Consider the following 21,988-nt stretch of genomic DNA (forward strand, 5'->3'; position numbering starts at 1 on the left):
GATTCTAGGTTATTGGGGTTGTTTTTTTCCTCTCAACACTTTAAATATTTTACTCTACTGCCTTCTACCTGGCATAGTTTCTGAGGAAAAAGTCAGGCTTTTTTCATTATCTTTTTTTTTTTTTGTAGTTTGATAATGATATAACTACATGTAATTTTTTTTTTTTTTTGGCATTTATCCTGCTTGGTGTTCTTTGAGCTTCCTCTATCTGTGGTTTGGCATCTGACAACAATTTGAGAAAACTCTCAGTCATTATTGGTTCAGATATTTCTTCTGTTCCTTTCTCTTTCTCTTTTCTTTCTGGTATTCCATTACACATACTTACACATTTTGTAGTTGTCCCACAGTCCTTAGATATACTGTTTTGTTTTGTTTTTTTAGTCTCTGTTCTGCTTTTCACTTTTTGCAGTTCCTATTGATATATCCTCAAGTTCAAATATTCTTTCCTCAGCCATGTCCAGTCTACTAATAAGTTCATCAAAGTAATTCATTTCTGTCACAGTGTTTTTGATTGCTAGCATTTCTTTCTGGTTCTTAGAATTGTCATCTTTCAACTTACAGTGTCCAGCTGGTCTTGCATGCTGTCCACTTTATCTGTTAGAGCCCTTGGCATAGTAATCATAGTTGGTTTAAATTTCTAGTCTGATAATTCCAACATCCCTTCTATGAGGTTCCGATGCTTGTTCTGTCTCTTTAGATTGTGTTTTTTGCTATTTGATATGCCTTGTAATTTTTTATTGATAGCCAGACATGATTTACCAAGTAAAAAGAGCTGCTGTAAAGAAGCTTTAGTGAGGTAATGTTAAGGTGTCAGGGTAAGAGAAGCATTTTATCGTCTTTTAATGAGCCTATGCCTCGGAACTGTGAACTTCATGTTTGTCAGTTTTTTCCTCCCAACTTAGATGGACCAGTATGGATAGAACTGACTGCATTGGTATTGTATTTCCCTTCCCCAGGTCAGTTATACTCTGATGATATTCCCACTGGTTAGGCTCTGGTTAGCTAATTTCTCCTAAGGGCATTTTTTCTTATTCAGAAAAAGAAAGTACTCTTAGTGTTTTTTCAAAATGTTTCCTTTTCCCTTCCCCGTGTTGGAAGCCTAGGGGACTTTTCTCCTGAGGGGATTTTTTTCCCCTGACATTTACTGTGGGAACCTGGTGGAACTACTGAAAGGAGATTTCACAATATTGCAGGGGCACCAGTGACTGGGTCCCCCTGGAGTTTTTAACTCTCAGACTTGTCTGCACTGAACCTTCCAGCAATTCTTCAATTACAGTTCAGGTGTTCCTACCCCAGTGTTGGTTCCTGCAGCAGTTTTTACTTGTGCATCTCTGTCCTGGTAAGCTGTAACTCACTGTATTTACTGGTCTCTTTCTCCAATGTGAGGGACAGAAGTTGTCCTTCCTTGTCGCCTTTCTTACAGCTCCAAGAACAGCTGTTGATTCTTAAGTTTGTTCAGCTTTTTACTTCTTGTTAGGATGGAATGGTGACTTCCAAACTCCTTACATGTGAAACTGAAAACAAAGTCTAAAAACCGCTTAAAAAGAAAAAAAAAATTAATTGGTTTTAAAATTTTTTAAACCAACAGAGAACCCTCTTTTTTTTTTTTAACCAGGATGAGATTTTTAGGTGGTACCCCAACACATGAAAAACATATTAAATCAGAGCTGCAGGTGTCAAAGGAAAGGGGAAAGTTTGTTGCAGGGTTCCAGGAGCTATTGGCTTGACCTGCCCTTCCTTGATCACTTCTTAACTCCCAGAGAATATAGTTTGAATACTGCTCTCCAATTTATTTGTCACTAGTCTCTGATAGTAATAATGGATAGTGAGATCTGTAACATGTAATTTTATATTTTAAATTTTTGCTGTCTACACAACAGTCATACAATATAATTAAAATATTACTTGTGTCCTGTTACAAGTCATATTTGGTAATTGACTGTTAAAAATAAAACTAGATAGAATTAGGGAAGTTGTTAAAACATCTGCATTCTTAACACATCTCATTCTACATATTCCCCTCAATTCCCATTATCCATCTTAGACTCCAAAACTCCACTGTATTAGAATCTTTTAACTATCTAGCACCATCACGAGTTTCTAGAAGAGGGACTTAGAGACAGGGAGAGTGTTAAGTCATTAACACTCTTACTTTCCTTTGTTGTAATGAAGAGTCCTACAAACGGGATGCCCTTGGAGAAAAGTGATATTTTGTCTCCACTGCCCCGAACTTAGCTTTCTCCCAAAACTTTAATTCTCAGTTTCTTTCTCCATTCTTAATTTTAAAATCATTTCCTTTCTTCTCACCATGTTTCTGTACCCTCATCCCTGCCCCCAAACTTTCTCTTTTCTTCTTTTTTCTCAGGTCAGCTGGTGGCTCCTGTTTTCATTGCGCCTCCTAATTGGTGTTAGAACCAAAGAATAGCTGATTCCTCCTCTATTTTGACTCATATTGTTAAGTAACATTAAAGTCCCCTGGGGAAAACAACTTATTTAATAGTAGAATATTTTCTTTTATTTGAAGTCAAATACAGTAAATAATCACCTATAGTCACCTTTTTTTCTCTCCCATTTCGTTAGGCTGCTTCCCTAAAGGATAAGTGGGGTTTGAGTTACAAACCAAGTTATAGCCGATCAAAAAGCATTTCTGCTTCTGCAAGACCACCTCTTAAGCGAATGGAAAGGGCAAGGTAATATATATTTCAGCCATTGAAACAAGTAATAAAATTGTTGACTCTTTTACCAAGGTCAACTACTTTTTTATGTTCTAATTATAAAATTAAGATAACAAAAATTAATTTTATTAGTAAAATAGCAATAACAGTGGATACTGTCAAACTCAGAAGTTTATTTAAGGAATCTCTCATCACATTTATAACCACAATGCAGTAAGTGCTTTTTAGTAATGAAGTACGCTGCTATTTAGACAAGTTTCTTTTTTATTTACATAAAACTGTGGTTTAGAAGGATAGACAAGTTTTATGCGTAAACTTATAGATTATCCAAAGAAATTAAAAGGTGCATACTAGTAGCTACTGCTCTAGATTTGTCAGTTTAGAAAAGGTATAGTCACACAGACATTTAGCATATGAAAAAATGGAAATTTTACATTTTATTGAAGTGAATACAGTTTTAATAGTAAATCAGCACTATAACGTAAGAAGTATAAATTCTTTTTATATGATTTAGTTTTAGAAAAATCTTGAGTTAACCAAAACATTGACTCTTTTTTATGGGATGCTAAAGGTTAAGAGAAAGTTCAATCCTTTGATTAGGTAAATACTTACAAATAAAATGTCATTGCCATTAATCAGACTTTTATAAAGTCCAGGAATTTTTTTAATGAGAATATTAGTGTTTTATAACTTTATATTTACTTGCAGTTCTCGAGTAGGAGAAACTGAAGAGCTCCCAGAAATCCGTGTGGATGCAGCATCTCCTGGACCTAGAGTAACTTTTAATATCCAGGATACAGTAAGAGATATATAATTTGTTAGAGATATACATTGCTAAGTAGTTTTTACAAATTACAAAATTATGGTATTATACTATTTCAAAATACTGATTTCTGACTATAATCAAAGTATGGATTGTGATGACTGAACTGTGCATATTACCAAGTAGTGGGCACTGCCCTTATAACATTTTCTGAGAGCCATGAAGCAGGTGTTAGTATTTTACATTTTACATGCACAATAAAGGCTCCATAACTGCTTTCTCTTAAGTAGAAAGGTTTTTGTTGAATAATTTTTCTTTCAAGTGAGAATCCATATTAAACTACATCTTACACAAATGTAAACGTGGAATATTGATACTCATTTATGTATTTTATTTATAGATAGCAGAAATTAGAAGGAAGAAGATCAGCTTCAAAATTGTATTCTAATTTCATAGCATATTAAACATTATATTAAAATGTTTATTTTGTTTTTTGTGTATTTTAAGTCATTGTTATTTTTCATGAGTTTTTTTTTTTTTACTTTTCTCATTATTTTAATTAAGTTGAAAAATACAGTATGGGGAAGTACACCACAGTCCAGCTGTCCTGGGGAAGGGTATTTTCAGGTACTTACTAAGAACAATATAAATTTTGCTTTAAAACTAATCAACCACACTGAAAATCTACTTTCAAAATATCTTCCTCTCATTTCAAACTTAACTTAGACCTCAGAAATATTTTACATAATGGTTTAAGACTGTTTGAATCTCATAACCTCTTGCATGCATTTGTCTTAGTTTTTACTTCTGTGTAGTTTAATACTATTAAAGACTAAATCAGCTAATCAAATCAATTCAACCAAATCATAAAAAAACTACAATTTATTATTTCCTAATCCCTAAGTGAAGCAGTTTTTCCTTATATTCAACTACAAAATGAATTTTTTCATAAACAAAGATCAGTTCAAACTAGAATTAAATTTAATTCATAACAAACATTAATAATTGAACATTCTTTTGAGTCACTGGTGTAAAAGAACATTTATGAAACTATCCATTTTTTAAATTATTCTCTTGTTCAAAACAATGTGGAAGAATGAATGTCTAGATCTTTTTTGTCAAGGTACATTTAAAAATTAGCACTTATCCAAATATATTTTGTTTCCCTTTTGTCACTCTCTTCAAGCTTGAGCCTCAACATGTATCTCATACTGAATTTAGTCAAACTGGATTTTTTAAAGAACTATTTAATTGTAATATAGTGAGCTTGTTCTTTTTTTATGAAGAAAACTTGGAAAGAAAGAATTTACACGAATGGAGTGGATTCTGCTAACTAGGTGATTCTCAAAGGGATTAATATTTGAAGTGATTCAATTCAAGTCTCATTTTAAATTAGCCATGTACTGCTTGTAAAAAAATGGTATATAAAAAATCATGAATTATATAATAGCTATGAGATTAAATATTAGATTTTTCTAATCATAAATTAGAAAATAATTAAAGCATGGTTAAATATAAAATAAATATGAAACAAACAAATATTTATTGTCTCTTACCAAAGTTTTAAAAATTGGCTGTTCTAACAGTCTAATTTACTTGTTAACTCAGTAACGTGTATACTATATAAAATGAAGAACACCCGGATTTGAAATTTTCAATGTAGGACTTAACTGTATATGGAATAGCAGCATCCAGTAGTTTTAATAACAAATTGCACATAAATTACCTTGCACATTAAACTTTATAAAGGCTTATTACTGCTCAAGTAACTCTGACTCTGTGAAGCTGGGCATCAAAATTAGGTCATGGGGGGTGTTTTGTTTTGTTTGACCTATTTAAATGCAGTGGCCTCCTGGTGAAATCCTGAGTTAGTGACATGGTGTTTATACAAACTGTAGTCATCTCTCAATATCTGTGGGGGATTGGTTCTAGGACCCCCATGCATACCAGTATCCACAAATACTCGAGTCCCTTTTATAAAATGGTGCAATATTTGCACATAACCTACGTACATCCTCCCATATACATTAAATCATCTCTAGATTACTTATAATGCCTAGTAGTACACTTTAAATGCTATTGTAAACAGTTGTTAAATCTTTTATATGTATTATTTTTTATTGTACTATTATTTTTATTTTTCCCCCAATATTTTCCATCTGCACTTGATTGAATCTGTAGGTGTTTACAGAGAGCTGACTGTATTTACCTTAAAATACAGCATTCTTCAGTTTGATTGATACATGTTTTATTACTCGGCTATTTGCACATTTTTCTTTAACTCATGTGGGGCTCATTTTTAAAAGATCCACAAAAAGCATCCACAAAAAAGCATCTACTAACTTTTAAAAGATCCACAAAAAGCATCTACTAGCATTTAAAAGATCCACAAAAAGCATCTACTAGCATGATGAGAAAACAATAAACTTTGTACTGATACTGCATGCTCTTCCATCACTAATTGCTCTTGCCATTCTGATTTATAGTTAATCATGTTTCTTTTGCTTCCACATGTTTAACTTCTGCTTTAAAGAATTACAGTGTTATTGATACAGTAATATATGTTTATATTAAGTAAAATTTCATTCTGATTTTTAGTATGTCAGTAGTGTAACTTTCTGTGGTTGGCCCTTTTGCTTCCTTCCTTGGTGTACTATTTCATATGTTCATGAATCTGACCTTTCTTTCAGTTCAGAGTGAAGAAATTCAACTCTGAGATAATTTTTAAATGTTTAAATTTATATATTTTTTCTTTTTTTAATTGAAATATGAATCTGATTCATGTTTTTTCTTTTTACAATCAGTTTCCAGAGGAGACAGAACTGGACCTTTTGTCAGTAACCATTGAAGGTCCATCCCATTATTCATCAAATAGTGAAGGATCATGTTCTGTGTTCAGTTCTCCCAAAACTCCAGGAGGCTTTTCACCAGGCATTCCTTTCCAAACTGAAGAGGGCCGACGGGATGACAGTTTGTCTTCTACCAGTGAAGATTCCGAGAAGGATGAAAAAGATGAAGACCATGAGAGGGAAAGGTTTTATATTTACAGGAAACCCTCGTGAGTAACCTTATTTTAAGATCCTAATGTATTTCAGAATCTAGAAATGAGCACAAAATGTTATATATAACTCAGCTTTTACAAAAAAATTTTTAATGTGCCTCGCTTGAGTGAGACTAACAGACTCATTAAAATAAAATTTAATAAAATTTATCACATGGTTTATTGTGATGTAGCTCCATATAACATTATTTTTTAAATTTAAATTTTTTTTTCATGTCACCTAAGTTTAATTATCTAAAATAAAATGGAAATAAAGATGTGGTTACGAGTAAATTAAAGGAGAGGGCTGTATTCCTGTGGCATTAAATTAACAGATTGCAGCAAGGAGATATGTAATAGTGAAGGCTAGTTAAGAAAAGTAGTAAAGGGAAATGGTTAGCAATGGATGAAAGACTTAAGCAAATTCTTAGAAGAAAGAAATAACATGAAATGGTGTTAATGAAATAAATGACATATGTGAAACTTTGCTCTGAATATGCCCTCAAGAGGAGCGGCAAGGATCTTTGGAACTGGTCTATTTAAACCACCCTCAAGTGAGGTTGTGACAATAATAGTAAGAGTTTCTAATAATGGTAATAAATAATGAGAAATTGGCTTAGCACAAGAGTGTAACCAAAAGCTGATCTATAAGAAACTCTCTGTCTTCAATCTTCTACATTTTGAGCTTTAGGGATTCTTTCCTCCCTTTCCTAGACTGAAGCCACTGACTGCTGAATCCCATACATCAGCATATTTGGTTTTATTCCTTCATTTTTCTGGAGTACATTCTCAAATAACTTACTATGAAAAGTTATTATTGCAGATCTACTTCATTTTCTTCATGTCTAAAGTAGCTTTACTATTTTTGTGTTTATTATTGCGTTGGGAACAGAATTCTAGTTTAATATGTATTTCTTCTCCTAAGTAAGAAAAACTGTTCTGTTATCTTCCAGCATCCATATTCGGCATATGCTGGTTATCTTTTTCAGTTCTGTCAATGTGACTTAAGTTTTTTTGATATTTTATATCTGTTTTCTTCCTGGACATTTTTAGAATCTTGTCATTATATTTAATTTCATGGTGGTCCAAGTTTGCATCTTTTCTAACAATTTTTCTAGGTATTTTGGTATTTCTTAGAATATAAATTTGGTTATAGGAAATATTACTTTATAGTTGTGTGGATAAATTCTTCCCTTTTTTTTTGTTTTGTCTTAACAGTAATCGGACATTTGCCTTCCCGGACAGATGATCTATATCTCTACTTTTTATGTTTTACGTTGCCTTCGTAAAAACTATTTTGTCAGTTTTATTGAGATATAATTTATATTAGTGTAACCATATTTTCCAGATATACAATTTGATAAGTTCTTTAAATATTTTATATTGGTAAGATCACTTAGCATGAGATCTACCCTCTTAACACCTTTTTAAGTGTGCCATACAATAGTGTTATCTGTAGGCACAATCTCTAGAACTTATTAATCTTGCATAACTGAAACTTTATACATGATTGATTAGCAACGGCCAACCTCCCCCAGACCCTCAACCCCTGACAACCACCATTCTATTCTCTGCTTCTATGAGTTGGGCAATTTTAGATACCTCATGTAAGTGGAATCATGCAGTATTTGTCCTTCTGTATCTGGCATACTTCATGTAGCATAATCAAGTTCATACATGTTGTCACATAGTGCAGCATTTCCGTCTTTTTTTTAAGGCTGATAAAATTCCATTGTATGTATGCACCACATTTTTTAATTCATTTGTCTGTCAATGGACATTTTAGGTTGTTTCTACATCTTGGCTGTTGTGAAAAATGCTGCAGTGAACTTGGGAGTGCTAATATCTCTTTGAGATCCCGATTTCAATTCTTTTGGATAAATATCCAGAAGTGGGATCTCTGGATCATGTTGTAGTTCTACTGTAATCTCTTGAGGAATCTCCATACTATTTTCCCTAGCAGCTGCTCTGTTTTGCATTCCTACCAAAATGTGCAAGGATTCTGTTTTCTCCATGTCCTTGCCAACACACTTGTTTTTGCTTTTTGTTTAAATAATAGTCATGTTACCAGGTATGAATCATATTTCATTGTGGTTTTGGTTTGCATTTCCTTGATGACTGGTAATATTGAACACCTTTTCATATACTTGTTGGCTGATTCTTTGGAGAAATGTGTACTTAAGTTCTTAGCCAATTATTAAAATCGGATTTTTCTCGTTTCTGAATGCTAGGATTTTGTTACATACTTTGGGAATTACTCCCTTGTCAGATATATGGTTACAAATATTTTCTCCCATTCCATGGGTTGCCTTTTCACCCTATTGTTTCCATTGCTTTGCAGAAGCTTTTTTAGTTTGATGTTGTCCCACTTGTCTATTTTTACTTTTGTTGTCTGTGCTTTTGGTGTCAGGAAATCATTGCCAAGACCAGTGTTATGAAGCCTTTTCCCTATGTTTTCTTCTAAGAGTTTAACAGTTTCAGGTGTTAAGTCCTTAATCCATTTTGAGTTGATTTTTTTGTATGGTATGACATAAGGGTTCAATTTCATTTATTTTGATGTGGATATCCAGTTTTTCCGGCACCATTTGTTAAAGAGCACATGGCATTATTTTTCTTTCCTTGTTGTTCTGTCTTTAATAAAATCTGGAAAGTAACATTTAAATGTTATAATTTGAGAAAATGAAATATTTTCCAACATACACAGTATATTTTATATACTGATATTCAGACTCCTTAAAAGTGGTGATTATGTCTGTGTCCTCATCACCTAGCAAATAGCCTGGCATATAATAGTTATTCAGTACATAGTAGCTGAATAAAGTGTGGCTCCATTAAACTCACTCATGTGAATTTACAAAATAGTAAAATTTATTTACAGACTGTTGCTCACATAACATGTTGGAAAATAGTTTGTTAAAAAGAACTCTCATTTTACTACAATGTAATGATCAATTGTTCTTTCTGTAGACATACATCTCGTAAAAAAGCAACAGGCTTTGCTGCTGTTCATCAGCTATTTACAGAACGCTGGCCAACAACACCAGTCAATAGAAGTCTTAGTGGCACAGCTACAGAGAGAAATATTGACTTTGAACTTGATATACGGGTTGAAATTGATAGTGGAAAATGTGTACTCCACCCAACCACCCTTCTACAAGAACATGATGATATAAGTTTGAGAAGGTAAGAAATTGATTGGAAAAGGATACATGAAACTTTATCTATTAGAAATACTATTCATATATCACTGAATTATAACAAACTTCTCCATCCCAAAATGCAGATTTGAAGTGTAAATGTAATTATAGTTATAATGGTCAAGTGTATATTTCTTATACAGTTTCTTATAAACAAGTGCATAATATTTTCTGGCAACTGGAAATGGATGTCTGATTTAGATTTTTGCAAATTTTTAAATTAAAATAGTTATATCTTTGGAATTCTTTTAACACACATGAATTTCTCAGTGTCTGTCCCTGTATTATACATATTTCAGTTTTAAAGAACAACACAATGCTCAGAAGTATCTTGGTTATTGAGAGCTTTGATGAGTTCATAAAGAAATAAGAAAGACTGGGAGACAGTTACACAGACCTCAGTAGACTGAAATAATGTTCAGGATATAACTGCAGCTTTACTATTTGTTTACATCACTAACTAAATGATGATATAAACAGGATTAACATTTTTTTCTTTAAATTTTGTTTTCCTTTTCTAATCTAAAAATGAACTGTAAAAAAAATAGTTATAATTGAGCGGATGGGTGGAGATGTAGATAAAAAGAATGCTGACAATTATTGAAACTGGGTAGTGGGAACATGGAGGATCATTAATGATACTATTCTGATTATTTTTTATACGTTCAAAGATTTCCGTAATAAAATATTTAATTGAGGCTTTTATAAAATAAGAGAAAATAAAAAAGTACTATAAACAGTTAAAATGTCTTACAAATGTAGTAGTGATGATAAAAAGGATGACTATTAGTTTATTTTTGATTGAACCATAACCCATAATAAATTGCTAATATTTAGCTGTATTTTTACTATATAAAGGGCAGTTTCATTTGGTTCAACCTAATATATTCAAATGAAAGTCACGACCTTAGGAAAGAATAAAGGTAACTGCCCTGTATAGTTACGGAACATACAACATTTACGTCACTCATGCAAGGCATTAACCAGTCTCGCTAGAGATACTGATGAACTTCACTTTTTTCAACTTCTTAAATGAAGGATTGTATTCCATTTACTGTAAAAATAAAAGTTTGCTTTTAAACAAAAAGATAAATGTGTCATTTTTTAAAAAGATAAGAACATTTTTCTGTTCACAGGAGTTATGATCGAAGTTCCAGGAGCTTAGATCAAGATTCACCTTCAAAAAAGAAGAAGTTTCAAACTAATTATGCTTCTACCACCCATTTAATGACCGGCAAGAAAGTGCCATCATCTCTACAGACAAAGCCTAGTGACTTGGAAACAACAGTATTTTACATTCCCGGAGTTGATGTAAAGGTAAAAACCCAATTGTCTAGGGTAAGGGATTAGACTATTGGTAGCAATGTTTATTTTCTATCATATATGTTCATCTTTTTCTCATTATATTAAAATGAGACTTAGTGACTTCTTTGTCTAATATAGCCATATTCTGGACAGAAGAACATCAAAACTGCAGGTTCCCACTTCATTTATGTAGCATTTTCCATGAAAGTTTGATGGAAAGAAGTTCGGTTTTTTAATAAATTGATATTCGTAACAAACTTGCTAAACTTTGCTAGTGCAACTTCATTAAACAACAATTTTTTAGATTCTGGAATTATAGAATCATAGACTATTCAGTTCGAAAGGACATTAAAGATTATCTGAAATGACCTTTTTATTTTAAAAAATGAATAAAAGCAAAGAAACTTGCCAGGATCACAAAGCTAACTTTTAAAAGTTAAAACAGTCCTCTGACTTCCAATGTTCTTTCTACCACATTTTTCTATATTTCTTGATTTTCCTCATCTTCATAATTTTAATTTTAAAAGTTTATTTATTTCAATACAGTTGCATTACAATTCCAAGACGCTAAAGACTGAATCACCTAATGCCTCCAGGGGATCTTCCTTGCCAAGAACACTCTCCAAAGAGTCCAAGCTGTATGGTATGAAAGATAGTGCAACATCTCCTCCTTCTCCTCCTTTACCTTGCACTGTCCAGAGCAAGACTAACACCTTACTTCCTCCCCAGCCCCCACCTATTCCTGCAGGTATTTAAGGAGTATATACTTTATTTTTTGTCATTTTAAAAATTTTTAGTTATTACCTACTTGCTCTTTTGAGACTTTCCAATGCACATGTTTAAGAAAAAAGGACATACATTTGTCAATAATGACTATACAGACTTCATATATGGAATATGGAAGTGTAGGCCAACCATTTTCACCTGTTTTTGAAATTGACATTACTTTAGAATATCTGTTATAAAATAAATAATATACCAAATAGTTTACTTAATTAAATTTTTAGGTCTGTATATATAAAAAGAGTAGTTTTATGTAGCTCAAATTTGGGAGCTTATGAGCAGATGGAAATATCAAACTTGAGAGTACATTGGGTTTAACCACATTTATTACTTCTCTGTTGTATAACACATTACCCAGAATTTAGTGGCTTATAACCTCAACCACAGGTTCTGTTGATCAGAAATGTAGGCACAGTTTGGCTCAGTGGATCTAACTCATGGTCTTTTACAAGATTGCAGTCATGGCAGATTTTTCAGCCCCAGTCAAGTATTCAGATGACAGTACTTGACTGGGACTGAAACATCTGCCTCCATCATGTCTCAGTCATGTGACTGGCTAATTGGTACTTCAGTTCCTCTCATGTGGGCTTCTCTACTGGGCTTCTTGAGTGTTCTCATGATATGGCAGTTGACTTCCCTTAAAAGGAGTGATCCAAAAGATACCATGGCTGAAGCTGCATTATCTCTTATGGCTTAGCCTTAGAAGTCACACACCATCACTGCCACAAGGTTTTACTCATCACACAGGTCAGTACGGAAGTAAACTACACAAGGGCATGAATACCAGGAGGCAAGGATCATTGAATGTCATCTTGGAATCTGGCTACCATAGCACATGAATGATACCGTACATACATGGCAGGATTTCCAAAAAAAAGGAATATCAGACTAGACAAGAATTATTTGAGAAAGTTTCATTTGGGAGACAAAACTTGATACATAAACCTTTTAAAATAGTAATCATGCTGAGAATGCCTAGTATCACTTTTCAGCTAACAAGGCACATCTGTGTCCATTAAGTGCATGGCAGCTATTAACCCCTTTTATAAATGAGGAAAGTTAAGGCTCATAGAAGTTGGATGTCTTTCCTAGATTTGAACAACTAATAAATGTTAGAAGTTGGAAACCTTAGCCAAAGCTAACTAAGTCTTAGATGTTTTACTCATTCTCCTGAAGCAGATATATTTAGTTAGGTAAAAGGAAAGAGAAATGGCATCCCATGTAGGGAAGCATTATAAATACATGCAAGCTAAGCACAGGAAAGCCTGAAAACAGTGACATTTTTCTTCACTTGCCACTAAATATTGTTAAAGTTCTCTATATCTTCTTAAATGGACAAAAGGACTAATGCTAATGAGAGACTAACCAAAATATAAAGCTGAAAAACTGGACCAAAACTTGTGACGCACAGCAAGTAGGAATAACCAACTTATTATATGTTATTAATCGCCTCTGTATTCTAACATTAACATATCATTCCTATCAACCTGCTACTTTTATTATTTTCTTGTAAGGCCTTAAATGTGAGGTACTTTGCTTGATTAAACTTTAATATAATTCAAATTTCTGTTTAATTGGAACTTTTTATAAAATCCATTAAATGGAATTTATAAATGTTCTAGCCAAAGGAAAAGGAAGTGGAGGAGTAAAAACAGCCAAGTTATATGCCTGGGTAGCACTTCAGTCATTGCCAGAAGAAATGGTTATTAGTCCCTGCCTATTAGACTTTCTGGAAAAAGCTCTGGAAACTATCCCAATTACACCAATTGAAAGGAATTATACAGGTAAGCATCCTTCTTATATACCTCCCCATAACATATATTTTGGGATCTTATTATATAGAAGGTTTTCTTAATGCTATTATACATTATTACATAATATATGCAATTATAAATGTTAAAGAATTATAAACTATAAAAGAACTTGAGAGATCATCTAATTGTCATTTACAAATGAAGAAACTAAGTCCTGGTGAGGTTACATAACTTTCCCATGGCCCCACCTAGTTAATGACAAAATTAACATTTAAGTTCTACATCCTTAGTGTGTCCCTTGGACTGGAATCTCTTTGAGGGCAAGGATATAATCACTAGTTTCTTTGTACAGTGTTTGGTATAGCAGCAGGAAAATTTGAGTTTGGGGGAATGAGCAAGAGGTGTGAACAGGGAAAAACGTATAGAATGAAGGGCTACAGAAGCAAATGTTTCCGGGTGTTCATACCTTTCATCTCACTAGTATAAACAATAAGGATCTTTTAATAAATAGTTTGCCTTTGATCTAATAATAAAACTTAACCAAATATTTTAAACAGCTGTCAGCTCACAAGATGAAGATATGGGACATTTTGAAATACCAGATCCTATGGAAGAATCAACAACATCACTAGTGTCGTCTTCAACATCTGCTTACTCTTCCTTCCCTGTAGATGTTGTGGTTTATGTACGAGTTCAGGTGACATACTTCATTTCTTTCTTTTTGTTTTAAAGAGAAATGTTTTCCTTAAGTTTATTTGAACATTTCAACATTATTACTGTTTAAAAGTTTTCTTAACCTCAGGTTCATGAACCTTTAGTATGTTTGTGATGGCTTGGAGGTTGCCAGAATATGTGTGAAGTATGTGTAAAATTTTATGTATATACAGATGCTCAAGTTATGATGCTGTTCTGATTAACCCATCACAAACTGAATAGCATAAGTCAGTAATGCATTTAATACACTTAACTTACTGAACATCATAGCTTAAACTAGCTTACCTTAAATGTGCTCAGAACACATTACTCTTCAGTTGGGTAAAACCGTCTAATACAAAGCCTTTTTTATAATAAAATCTTGAATATCTCATGTAATTTATTGAATGTTGTACTGAAAGTGAAATGCAGAATGGTTGTATGGGTCCTCAAAGTACAGTTTCTACTGAATGTGTATCACTTTCGCCCAGCCTAAATTGGAGATCATCTATATTCACTTTTCTACCAAGAAGTTTCATAGATCTTTGGGTTTTCAAAAATTAAAGCTCATACTTCTGTGACAAAAATAAAAATATTTAAGTTAAAACCCTTTTTTAAGCATTTTACGCCTTTATTTTGCCACCTTAATTTCTTGCCATTATAGTTCTTTCTGGGCAGATATAAAGTGTAATTGAGATATAAAGTCACAATAGTACCTTTGTTAAAATTTTTGCTAAGTGTTACCTAGTTTTTATTTAATATTTTATTCTAAAATGCAGTCCTACCAATAGGCCTTTGGGAGTATATATTAGCATATATACTATACCAAATATATTAGTATATATTATATATAATAAAATATATATTAGCATATATACTATACCAAATATAGTATATATTTAATTAAATCTGTTTATCAAGGAGGATTTAAAACTACTTGTATCAAAACTTCAGGGTTTAGTTGATCCTCAATTAAAATCTAATAATCTTAAGAGTAAAGGAAACACTAATCTGTTCCAACTATCTTCTATAACAGTAATGTGGCCAAAAGAGCTTCAGTCTTACATTCCAGAATTTTTAGCTAGCTTTTTTAAAGGTATGATGAAAACAGAATGAATGAGGGTTTGAGGGTTATAAAACCTTTGGGCTGGGTGCAGTGGCTCACACCTGTAATCACAGCACTTTGGGAGGCTGAGGCGGGTAGATCACTTGAGCCCAGGAGTTTGAGACCAGCCTGGGCAACACATGGAGACCCCATCTCTACCAAAAAAAAAATAAATAAAATTAGCGAGGCATGATTGTATGTATCTGTGGTCCTAGCAACTTGGGAGGCTGAGATGGGAAGATGGCTTGAGACTGGTAGGTTCAAAGGCTGCAGTGAGCCATAATTGTACCACTGCAGTCCAGCCTGGACAACAGAGTGGTCTCTAAAAAAACAGAGTGTCTCTAAAAAAACAAAAACCAACCTTTGTTAATTATGAACAAGTTTAATATGAGCATAAATTTTTTAAGGTTCTGAACTATCTAAATATCTAAATACAGTCCCTCCGTGTACTTAGGAGACTGGCTGTAGGACTACCCCTGCCCCCCACCATGTATACCGAAATCCACACATACTCACGTCCCGCAGTCAGCCCTGAGGAATTACTAAAAAAAGAGACACCCCTCTGTATATGCGGGTTTTTCATCCCAAATACTGTATTTTCAATCCATGTTTGGCTGAAAAAAATTCATATGTTAATTGGACCAGCACAGTTCAAACCTGTGGTGTTCAAGGGTCAACTGTCTTATTGTTCTGAGATGGCTCCTCAAATATTTAGGTTTTTAAAAATGATAGCATTTTGTTTATACATTTTGATTTTTATATCATGCTTCTGTTTAAAAAGCTAGGACAATGAACACAAAATCTTAAGTATCAAATGAGTAAACATGATCAATATATGTAGACAGAAATGGAAATTAAATGTAACTTTTGAAATCCAAGGTGAAATTTCTTAACTTTCCTGTAGATGTTGTGGTTTATGTATGAGTTCAGGTGATATACTTTATTTCTTTCTGTTTAAAAAAAATGTTTCTTAAGTTTATTTGAAAATTTCAATATTATTTCTATTTAAAACTTTTCTTTTATCCAGTTCCTAGAAACCTTTTGCTGTCTGTTATTTTTAGCCCTCACAGATCAAATTTAGCTGTTTACCAGTATCAAGAGTAGAATGCATGTTAAAGCTGCCATCCCTGGATTTGGTGTTTTCTTCAAACCGAGGAGAACTGGAGACTTTAGGGACTACATATCCTGCAGAGACTTTATCCCCTGGAGGTAATGCTACTCAGAGTGGAACAAAGACTTCTGCTAGCAAAACTGGAATACCAGGTATAGATAATGTTCTTTTATTCCTCTAGTATAAAGCCAAATACTATTTTTAAATCAATATTTTAATAGTAATTAATACATATTTTAAAATATATTTGGAAAAGGGGAATATTTGAGGATTATTTATAGGAAGAAATCTATAGTAGACCAATGTTTTGAGTATATTTCATGTGTTATTTGAACTTGAGTTACCCTTTGGTTTCTATTTTTAGCTGAATGGCAGTTAGACAGCATTTTGAATATGGCTTGAATGTACATACTACAAGCGCTATGACATAACTACTATATAATAATCCACATGTTCAAGTACTTTTGAATATCTTTTATCTTAAGCTACATTTGACATTAAGGAGTAATCAGTATTATAAATGGAAAATAAGAAACATAGTGTTACCTTACAGGGATTTCTTATCACACTGGGTGAAAACTGTATCAAGTATCAGTAGCATATGTATTTTTAAATGGCAAATTTGGTTATATAACTCAAATATGTGTTTCATAAAGGTTTTGTTTTTAAAATATAATTGATTTCCTGAGATGATAGGCATTCCTCACTATGTTAAAGCTGGGTGCCACTTCTGTCCTAAAAATGAAATAGAGATCACACATGCAAATGGTAAAAATTTTATTGAATACCTCTGAAAAAAAGAGACTAGACTGAATGAAAACTGATAAGAAGACTGGAATGTCATTAAAATATTGGTTCTTAACCAGGAGCTATCTTGTTGGCAATATTAGGAGACAATTTTGATAGTCGTAACTGAGGGTGTACAGCTGGCAGCTAGAAGAGAAACCAGAGATGCTGCTAAACATTCTATAGTATATATGACAACCCCCTCCACTCCCAAATAATTATCTGGTTGAAAACGTCAATAATGGCAAGCTTGAGAAGGTTTGCATTAAGCGTGAAAAAAATAAAATCCCAAATTCCATTTTTGAGAGAGGCATGAAGACAGTGGAGGGGGAAATACCTTTCTGATTTGTAAGGAAATACAGCTTAGGTTTTGGGTCCTATTTTTGGAGAGTCATCTTAGATTCAAATCTTTATTCTAACAATCTCATCAAGCATCAGTTGGAAAAATTATTACAAACTGGCTTGTGAGAAAGCATCCCAAAAGTCATCTTTGAAAAACTGAAATTATATCTCTTAACACAGTATTTACTTGTATTAATGGGGAAATGGTTATAGGAAATCATTTGTTTTGCTGTGTGAATCTTTGAAAGTTTTCACAACAAAATTGGAAAACAAAAAGGTTGATACCTTAGAAATAAAGCTTTTGCTAATGTGGTCACCCATTATCTAGTACTTAGCTTCAAAATATTGCTGTTGGAGTTGTGTTGTCAACAAAATACTGTAGTGGTAGTGTTGGTTTTTGAAAAACATTTTCTGATTATAAAAGTTACACTCACTATTCATTATAGAAAATGAAAAGTACTAAAGGTGAAATGAAAATGAGAATATCCCTTTATCCTAGATAACTAGTGTTGTCAGCGATAACACTACAACATTTCTGTAGTGATACCATATTTTTCCAAGGCAAAAATTGAAATATGGCCTCTTCTGCGATGTAACTTTTTAAAATTTAAAGTATCATAGGTATTTTCCTAAATTATTAAATATTCATCTCTAAAATTAATGGCTATAAGATATTCCATTGTTTTGATCATATACTTGAGATTCTGTGGGTTATTTTGCTTTCAAAATAATACTAAAATCAACATCTTTGTATGTAAATATTTTTAAACAAAGATATATTCTTAGGAGAAATTCTTAAAAGTGGAATTTCTAGGTTAGGAAGTATGAACATTTTGAAAGTGTTTGATACATTTGCTTTCTGGTAAGACTATAAGATTTCTACACTCTCATCACAGTGTGTATGGACACCAGTTCATTGTATTCTTCCCAACACTGCTTTAAATTTAATTTTAATCATTGTCAATGTGATGGATTAAATTTGGATTTTATTATTTTAATCTGTACTCTATTACTTTATTAGCTATTTCTTGGGAGTGGTAAATATATGCCCATGCCCATTTCTCTTTTGGAATGTTAATCTTTTAATGACAAACTGTCATAATGTCATAACTTATTAGCACTTAATATAGCAGTATATATGTACCATGCTAGGAATAGGTAGTGAAAGGAATATGAAATGAGAAATTTTTTATGCCCAAATTTTATGATTCCTTAGAAAACAACATAAATGAATAGCACCCCTCATTTTATCATTATTTATTCAAGGAATGATGATGAGAATATATAGGTTGCGACAATATCCATTCTTTCAAAGGATCTTTACTTTGTGGTCTGGGTCAGTGCTAGGGCATAGTAATAGTGAACTTAGCTAGTAGATGTGGTCCATACTTACTAATGTGGAACCTAAACTGAATTTGGAGAAACAAGTAATAGCCCAGCAAACAAGCTTATTTTAAATGGAAACGTGAAGTAAGTATGGGTTAGCGAAGCAGAGAACTGGGGGAATGGACACTCCCAGGAGAGAATACAAAATGCACGAAGAAGAAACAGTTTGTCAACTCTGAATAACAAAAAGGAAAAAAAAGCCATTGTTAAGTGTGGAGACTGGCATAAGAAAGGTTTAGAGAGATAGGAAAGAGCCAACTCATGTGGGAAAGCCACTGAAAGGTTAAGCAAGGGAGTGGATATGATTCACACACATACTTTTAGAATACCAGTCCAGCTGCAGTGTGGCAGTTGATTGGAGTAGCATGAGGCAAGGAGAGCCATTTCTGCAGTCCAGGCAGAGTTAATAATTGCTTAAGCTAGAATGGCAGCAGTGAGATGGAAGGAAATGGACAGACTTTATATGCCTGAGATATAGAAATGATGAATGATAAATTGCATGACAGAGTCAGGAGTAGGAAGGATGACGGATAACTCCCAGGTTTTGGTTGAGCTATTTTCTTTTTATTTATTTATTTATTTTTTTTTTGAGACTAAGTCTCACTCTGTTGTCCAGGCTGGAGTGTAGTGGCGCCATCTCAGCTCACTGCAGCCTCTGCCTCCTGGGTTCAAGCAATTCTCCTGCCTCAGCCTCCTGAGTAGCTGGGATTACAGGTGCGTGCCACCACGCCCGGCTAGTTTTTGTACTTTTAGTAGAGATGGGGTTTCACCACATTGGTCAGGCTGGTCTCAAACTCCTGACCTCGTGATCTGCCCACTTCGGCCTCCCAGAGTGCTGGGATTATAGGCATGAGCCACTGTGCCCAGCCTGGTTGAGCTGTTTTCATGGAAGTATTCATTTACTGGAGATGGGGACCACTGGAAGAAAAACAAATTCAAGGAAAAAGATCAAGAGTGCAGTTCAGTTTAAATGCCTGTGACCCATTCTAATAGGAGGTCAAGTAGGCAGTTGTAATATATAAATCCAAAGGAGGTCTGGTCTGGACATACATTTTGGAATCACCAGCAAAATCATTTAATAATCTATTCAAATGGTCTCATATTTTTTATGTTTTTGGAATTTACCTGTCCATCCCTAGTAAATGTTACCAACAAGGACACTTGGCTCTCTAACAGATTTTTTTACTTTCTGCTTTTGCATACCTTGCCCTGTTTCCACTGCACCTACTGAAATGTGGACTCCAAGTATATGATACGGATTTTTTTACAGTATGTTCTCCCCACTTTGCTTAAGCCCTAGCTATTTTGGGCCTCTTCCACTGCCTGCTTCTAGTAGTGAAGGAGAAAAGAAATAGGAAACCATGCAGTAGGCCAAACATATATATAAAAATAATTGTTTTAAGGATGAACAGAGTATTCAACCCTGGTGTAAATTAATTGGAAAATACATCTAAGTCTTTATTTCAGTTTTAAGGATTTAAATCTATTGATCTGTTAAATCTTTTGATCTGATGCTTGAGTGTTTCCATTTTATTCTGAAGTCATGTCTGGTTCTTAAGAACTATTATTGACTGGCCTTTTTTTCTTGTAGCTTATATTTTCAATTTCCTGTGCTCACTGTAGGTTCATCGGGACTAGGCAGCCCTCTTGGCCGAAGTCGACATAGTAGTAGTCAGTCAGACCTGACCAGTTCCAGCAGTAGTTCATCTGGCTTGAGCTTCACTGCATGCATGTCTGACTTTTCCCTTTATGTATTTCATCCATATGGAGCAGGGAAACAAAAAACTGCTGTTTCTGGCCTCACACCTGGATCAGGAGGATTAGGTATACTTTGCATGTTTATGTCTTTTTCAGATTTACAGCATCTTTTCAAGCTTTCAAGCTTTATTTTCATAAATCATAAGGACATAGCCAAGATCAGATGCTCTTTATATTTTTCCTCTTTGATAATACCTATCTCATATTTACGTAATAAGTAGACATATACAATAAGTAATTCAGGTGAATTATACAAGAATTTTAAAATTCAGAATATTTTCTAAGCGGTATACACAGCACAGTAATCTCTGGATATCAGAGATTACTTATGTTATTGAAATATTTAAATGTCTTAGCAAATCACTGTCCATTTATACAACAAACTGTGTAGAAAGTAAAATTTTAAAGTGCATGGGTCACAATTGTTAATTTAAAAAGAGACTATAATTTAAGTCAGCCATTTCGTGAAATTAAATTTCATTGTCACTTTGAAGAGCAGATAAAACACTGCAAATGCATAAAAGCTTCTTATTAGTAACTAACTCTTGACTTGTATTTAAATAAATGATGAAAACATATATTCCACATCAATTCTAGTTTCTATTGTTGGGGAAGGGTTGTAAAAATCACCAATTATGTTTGTGGGTTTGAACCTCTTAAATTGTTGTTAGAAATGCTAATGCTCATTAGATCCCTCTGCTTAAATTTTTACCTCAAGTGATTTCAATTCATGGCATATTACAGTATATTAGATAATTTTCACCTAACTAGACAGCTGTGTGTATATATGTATATATAGATGTGGGGGTTGTGTTTGTTTGTTTGTTTTAAAGGGAATGTGGATGAGGAGCCCACTTCAGTCACTGGTCGAAAAGATTCACTCAGTATAAACCTTGAGTTTGTAAAAGTGAGTTTGTCACGGATCAGGCGTTCAGGAGGTGCCTCATTTTTTGAAAGTCAGTCTGTAAGCAAGTCTGCAAGCAAAATGGATACTACGTTAATAAATATATCTGGTACTCAATTTTATAGTTTTTAAATTAAAATAGTGTTTTCCAAAATTAAATAATGGCCTCTGTTTTAATAGTGTTTAAATATTAAGTCACTTAATGTTAAGCTTTCAGTGATAAGTTGATATAAAGGAGAGGAATGCCCAGCCTACGGTACTGTGTCAATCCAAGTGATAAATGTTAGGAATATAATTTCTAGATAAATAGACATATCACCCAAGGGCCAAGTATGCCTAATTAAATCAGTAAAAGTTGCTTCTTTTCTTCACTTTTTCTCCACCAT

The 21,988-nt window shown here is 33.3% G+C and overlaps 1 protein-coding gene and 1 long non-coding RNA gene across 19 annotated transcripts in view; one reads left to right on the top strand and one right to left on the bottom strand.

The window, feature by feature from the left end:
- BLTP1 (bridge-like lipid transfer protein family member 1) overlaps positions 1-21,988 on the top strand; it is a 208,701-nt gene that overhangs the window by 168,945 nt on the left and 17,768 nt on the right. For 9 of the 18 annotated variants that reach the window (XM_063809822.1, XM_063809823.1, XM_016952153.2 and 6 more), the window contains 12 exons: positions 2,581-2,690; positions 3,384-3,474; positions 4,003-4,065; positions 6,243-6,496; positions 9,446-9,661; positions 10,812-10,992; positions 11,527-11,728; positions 13,386-13,547; positions 14,075-14,214; positions 16,377-16,578; positions 20,564-20,764; positions 21,532-21,711. In XM_063809822.1, coding sequence (XP_063665892.1) covers positions 2,581-2,690; positions 3,384-3,474; positions 4,003-4,065; positions 6,243-6,496; positions 9,446-9,661; positions 10,812-10,992; positions 11,527-11,728; positions 13,386-13,547; positions 14,075-14,214; positions 16,377-16,578; positions 20,564-20,764; positions 21,532-21,711 — 2,002 coding nt within the window. The remainder of the gene's footprint in view (positions 1-2,580; positions 2,691-3,383; positions 3,475-4,002; positions 4,066-6,242; positions 6,497-9,445; positions 9,662-10,811; positions 10,993-11,526; positions 11,729-13,385; positions 13,548-14,074; positions 14,215-16,376; positions 16,579-20,563; positions 20,765-21,531; positions 21,712-21,988) is intronic. The other 9 variants (XM_016952155.2, XM_016952162.2, XM_517422.5 and 6 more) reach the window with 4 other exon arrangements.
- LOC134809913 (uncharacterized) overlaps positions 19,483-21,988 on the bottom strand; it is a 36,571-nt gene continuing 34,065 nt past the window's right edge. The window contains exon 2 of the long non-coding RNA XR_010156685.1: positions 19,483-19,858. This is a non-coding gene — a long non-coding RNA (uncharacterized LOC134809913). The remainder of the gene's footprint in view (positions 19,859-21,988) is intronic.

This window comes from Pan troglodytes, chromosome 3 (assembly GCF_028858775.2).
Source record: "Pan troglodytes isolate AG18354 chromosome 3, NHGRI_mPanTro3-v2.0_pri, whole genome shotgun sequence".
Taxonomy (NCBI): Eukaryota; Metazoa; Chordata; class Mammalia; order Primates; family Hominidae; genus Pan; species Pan troglodytes.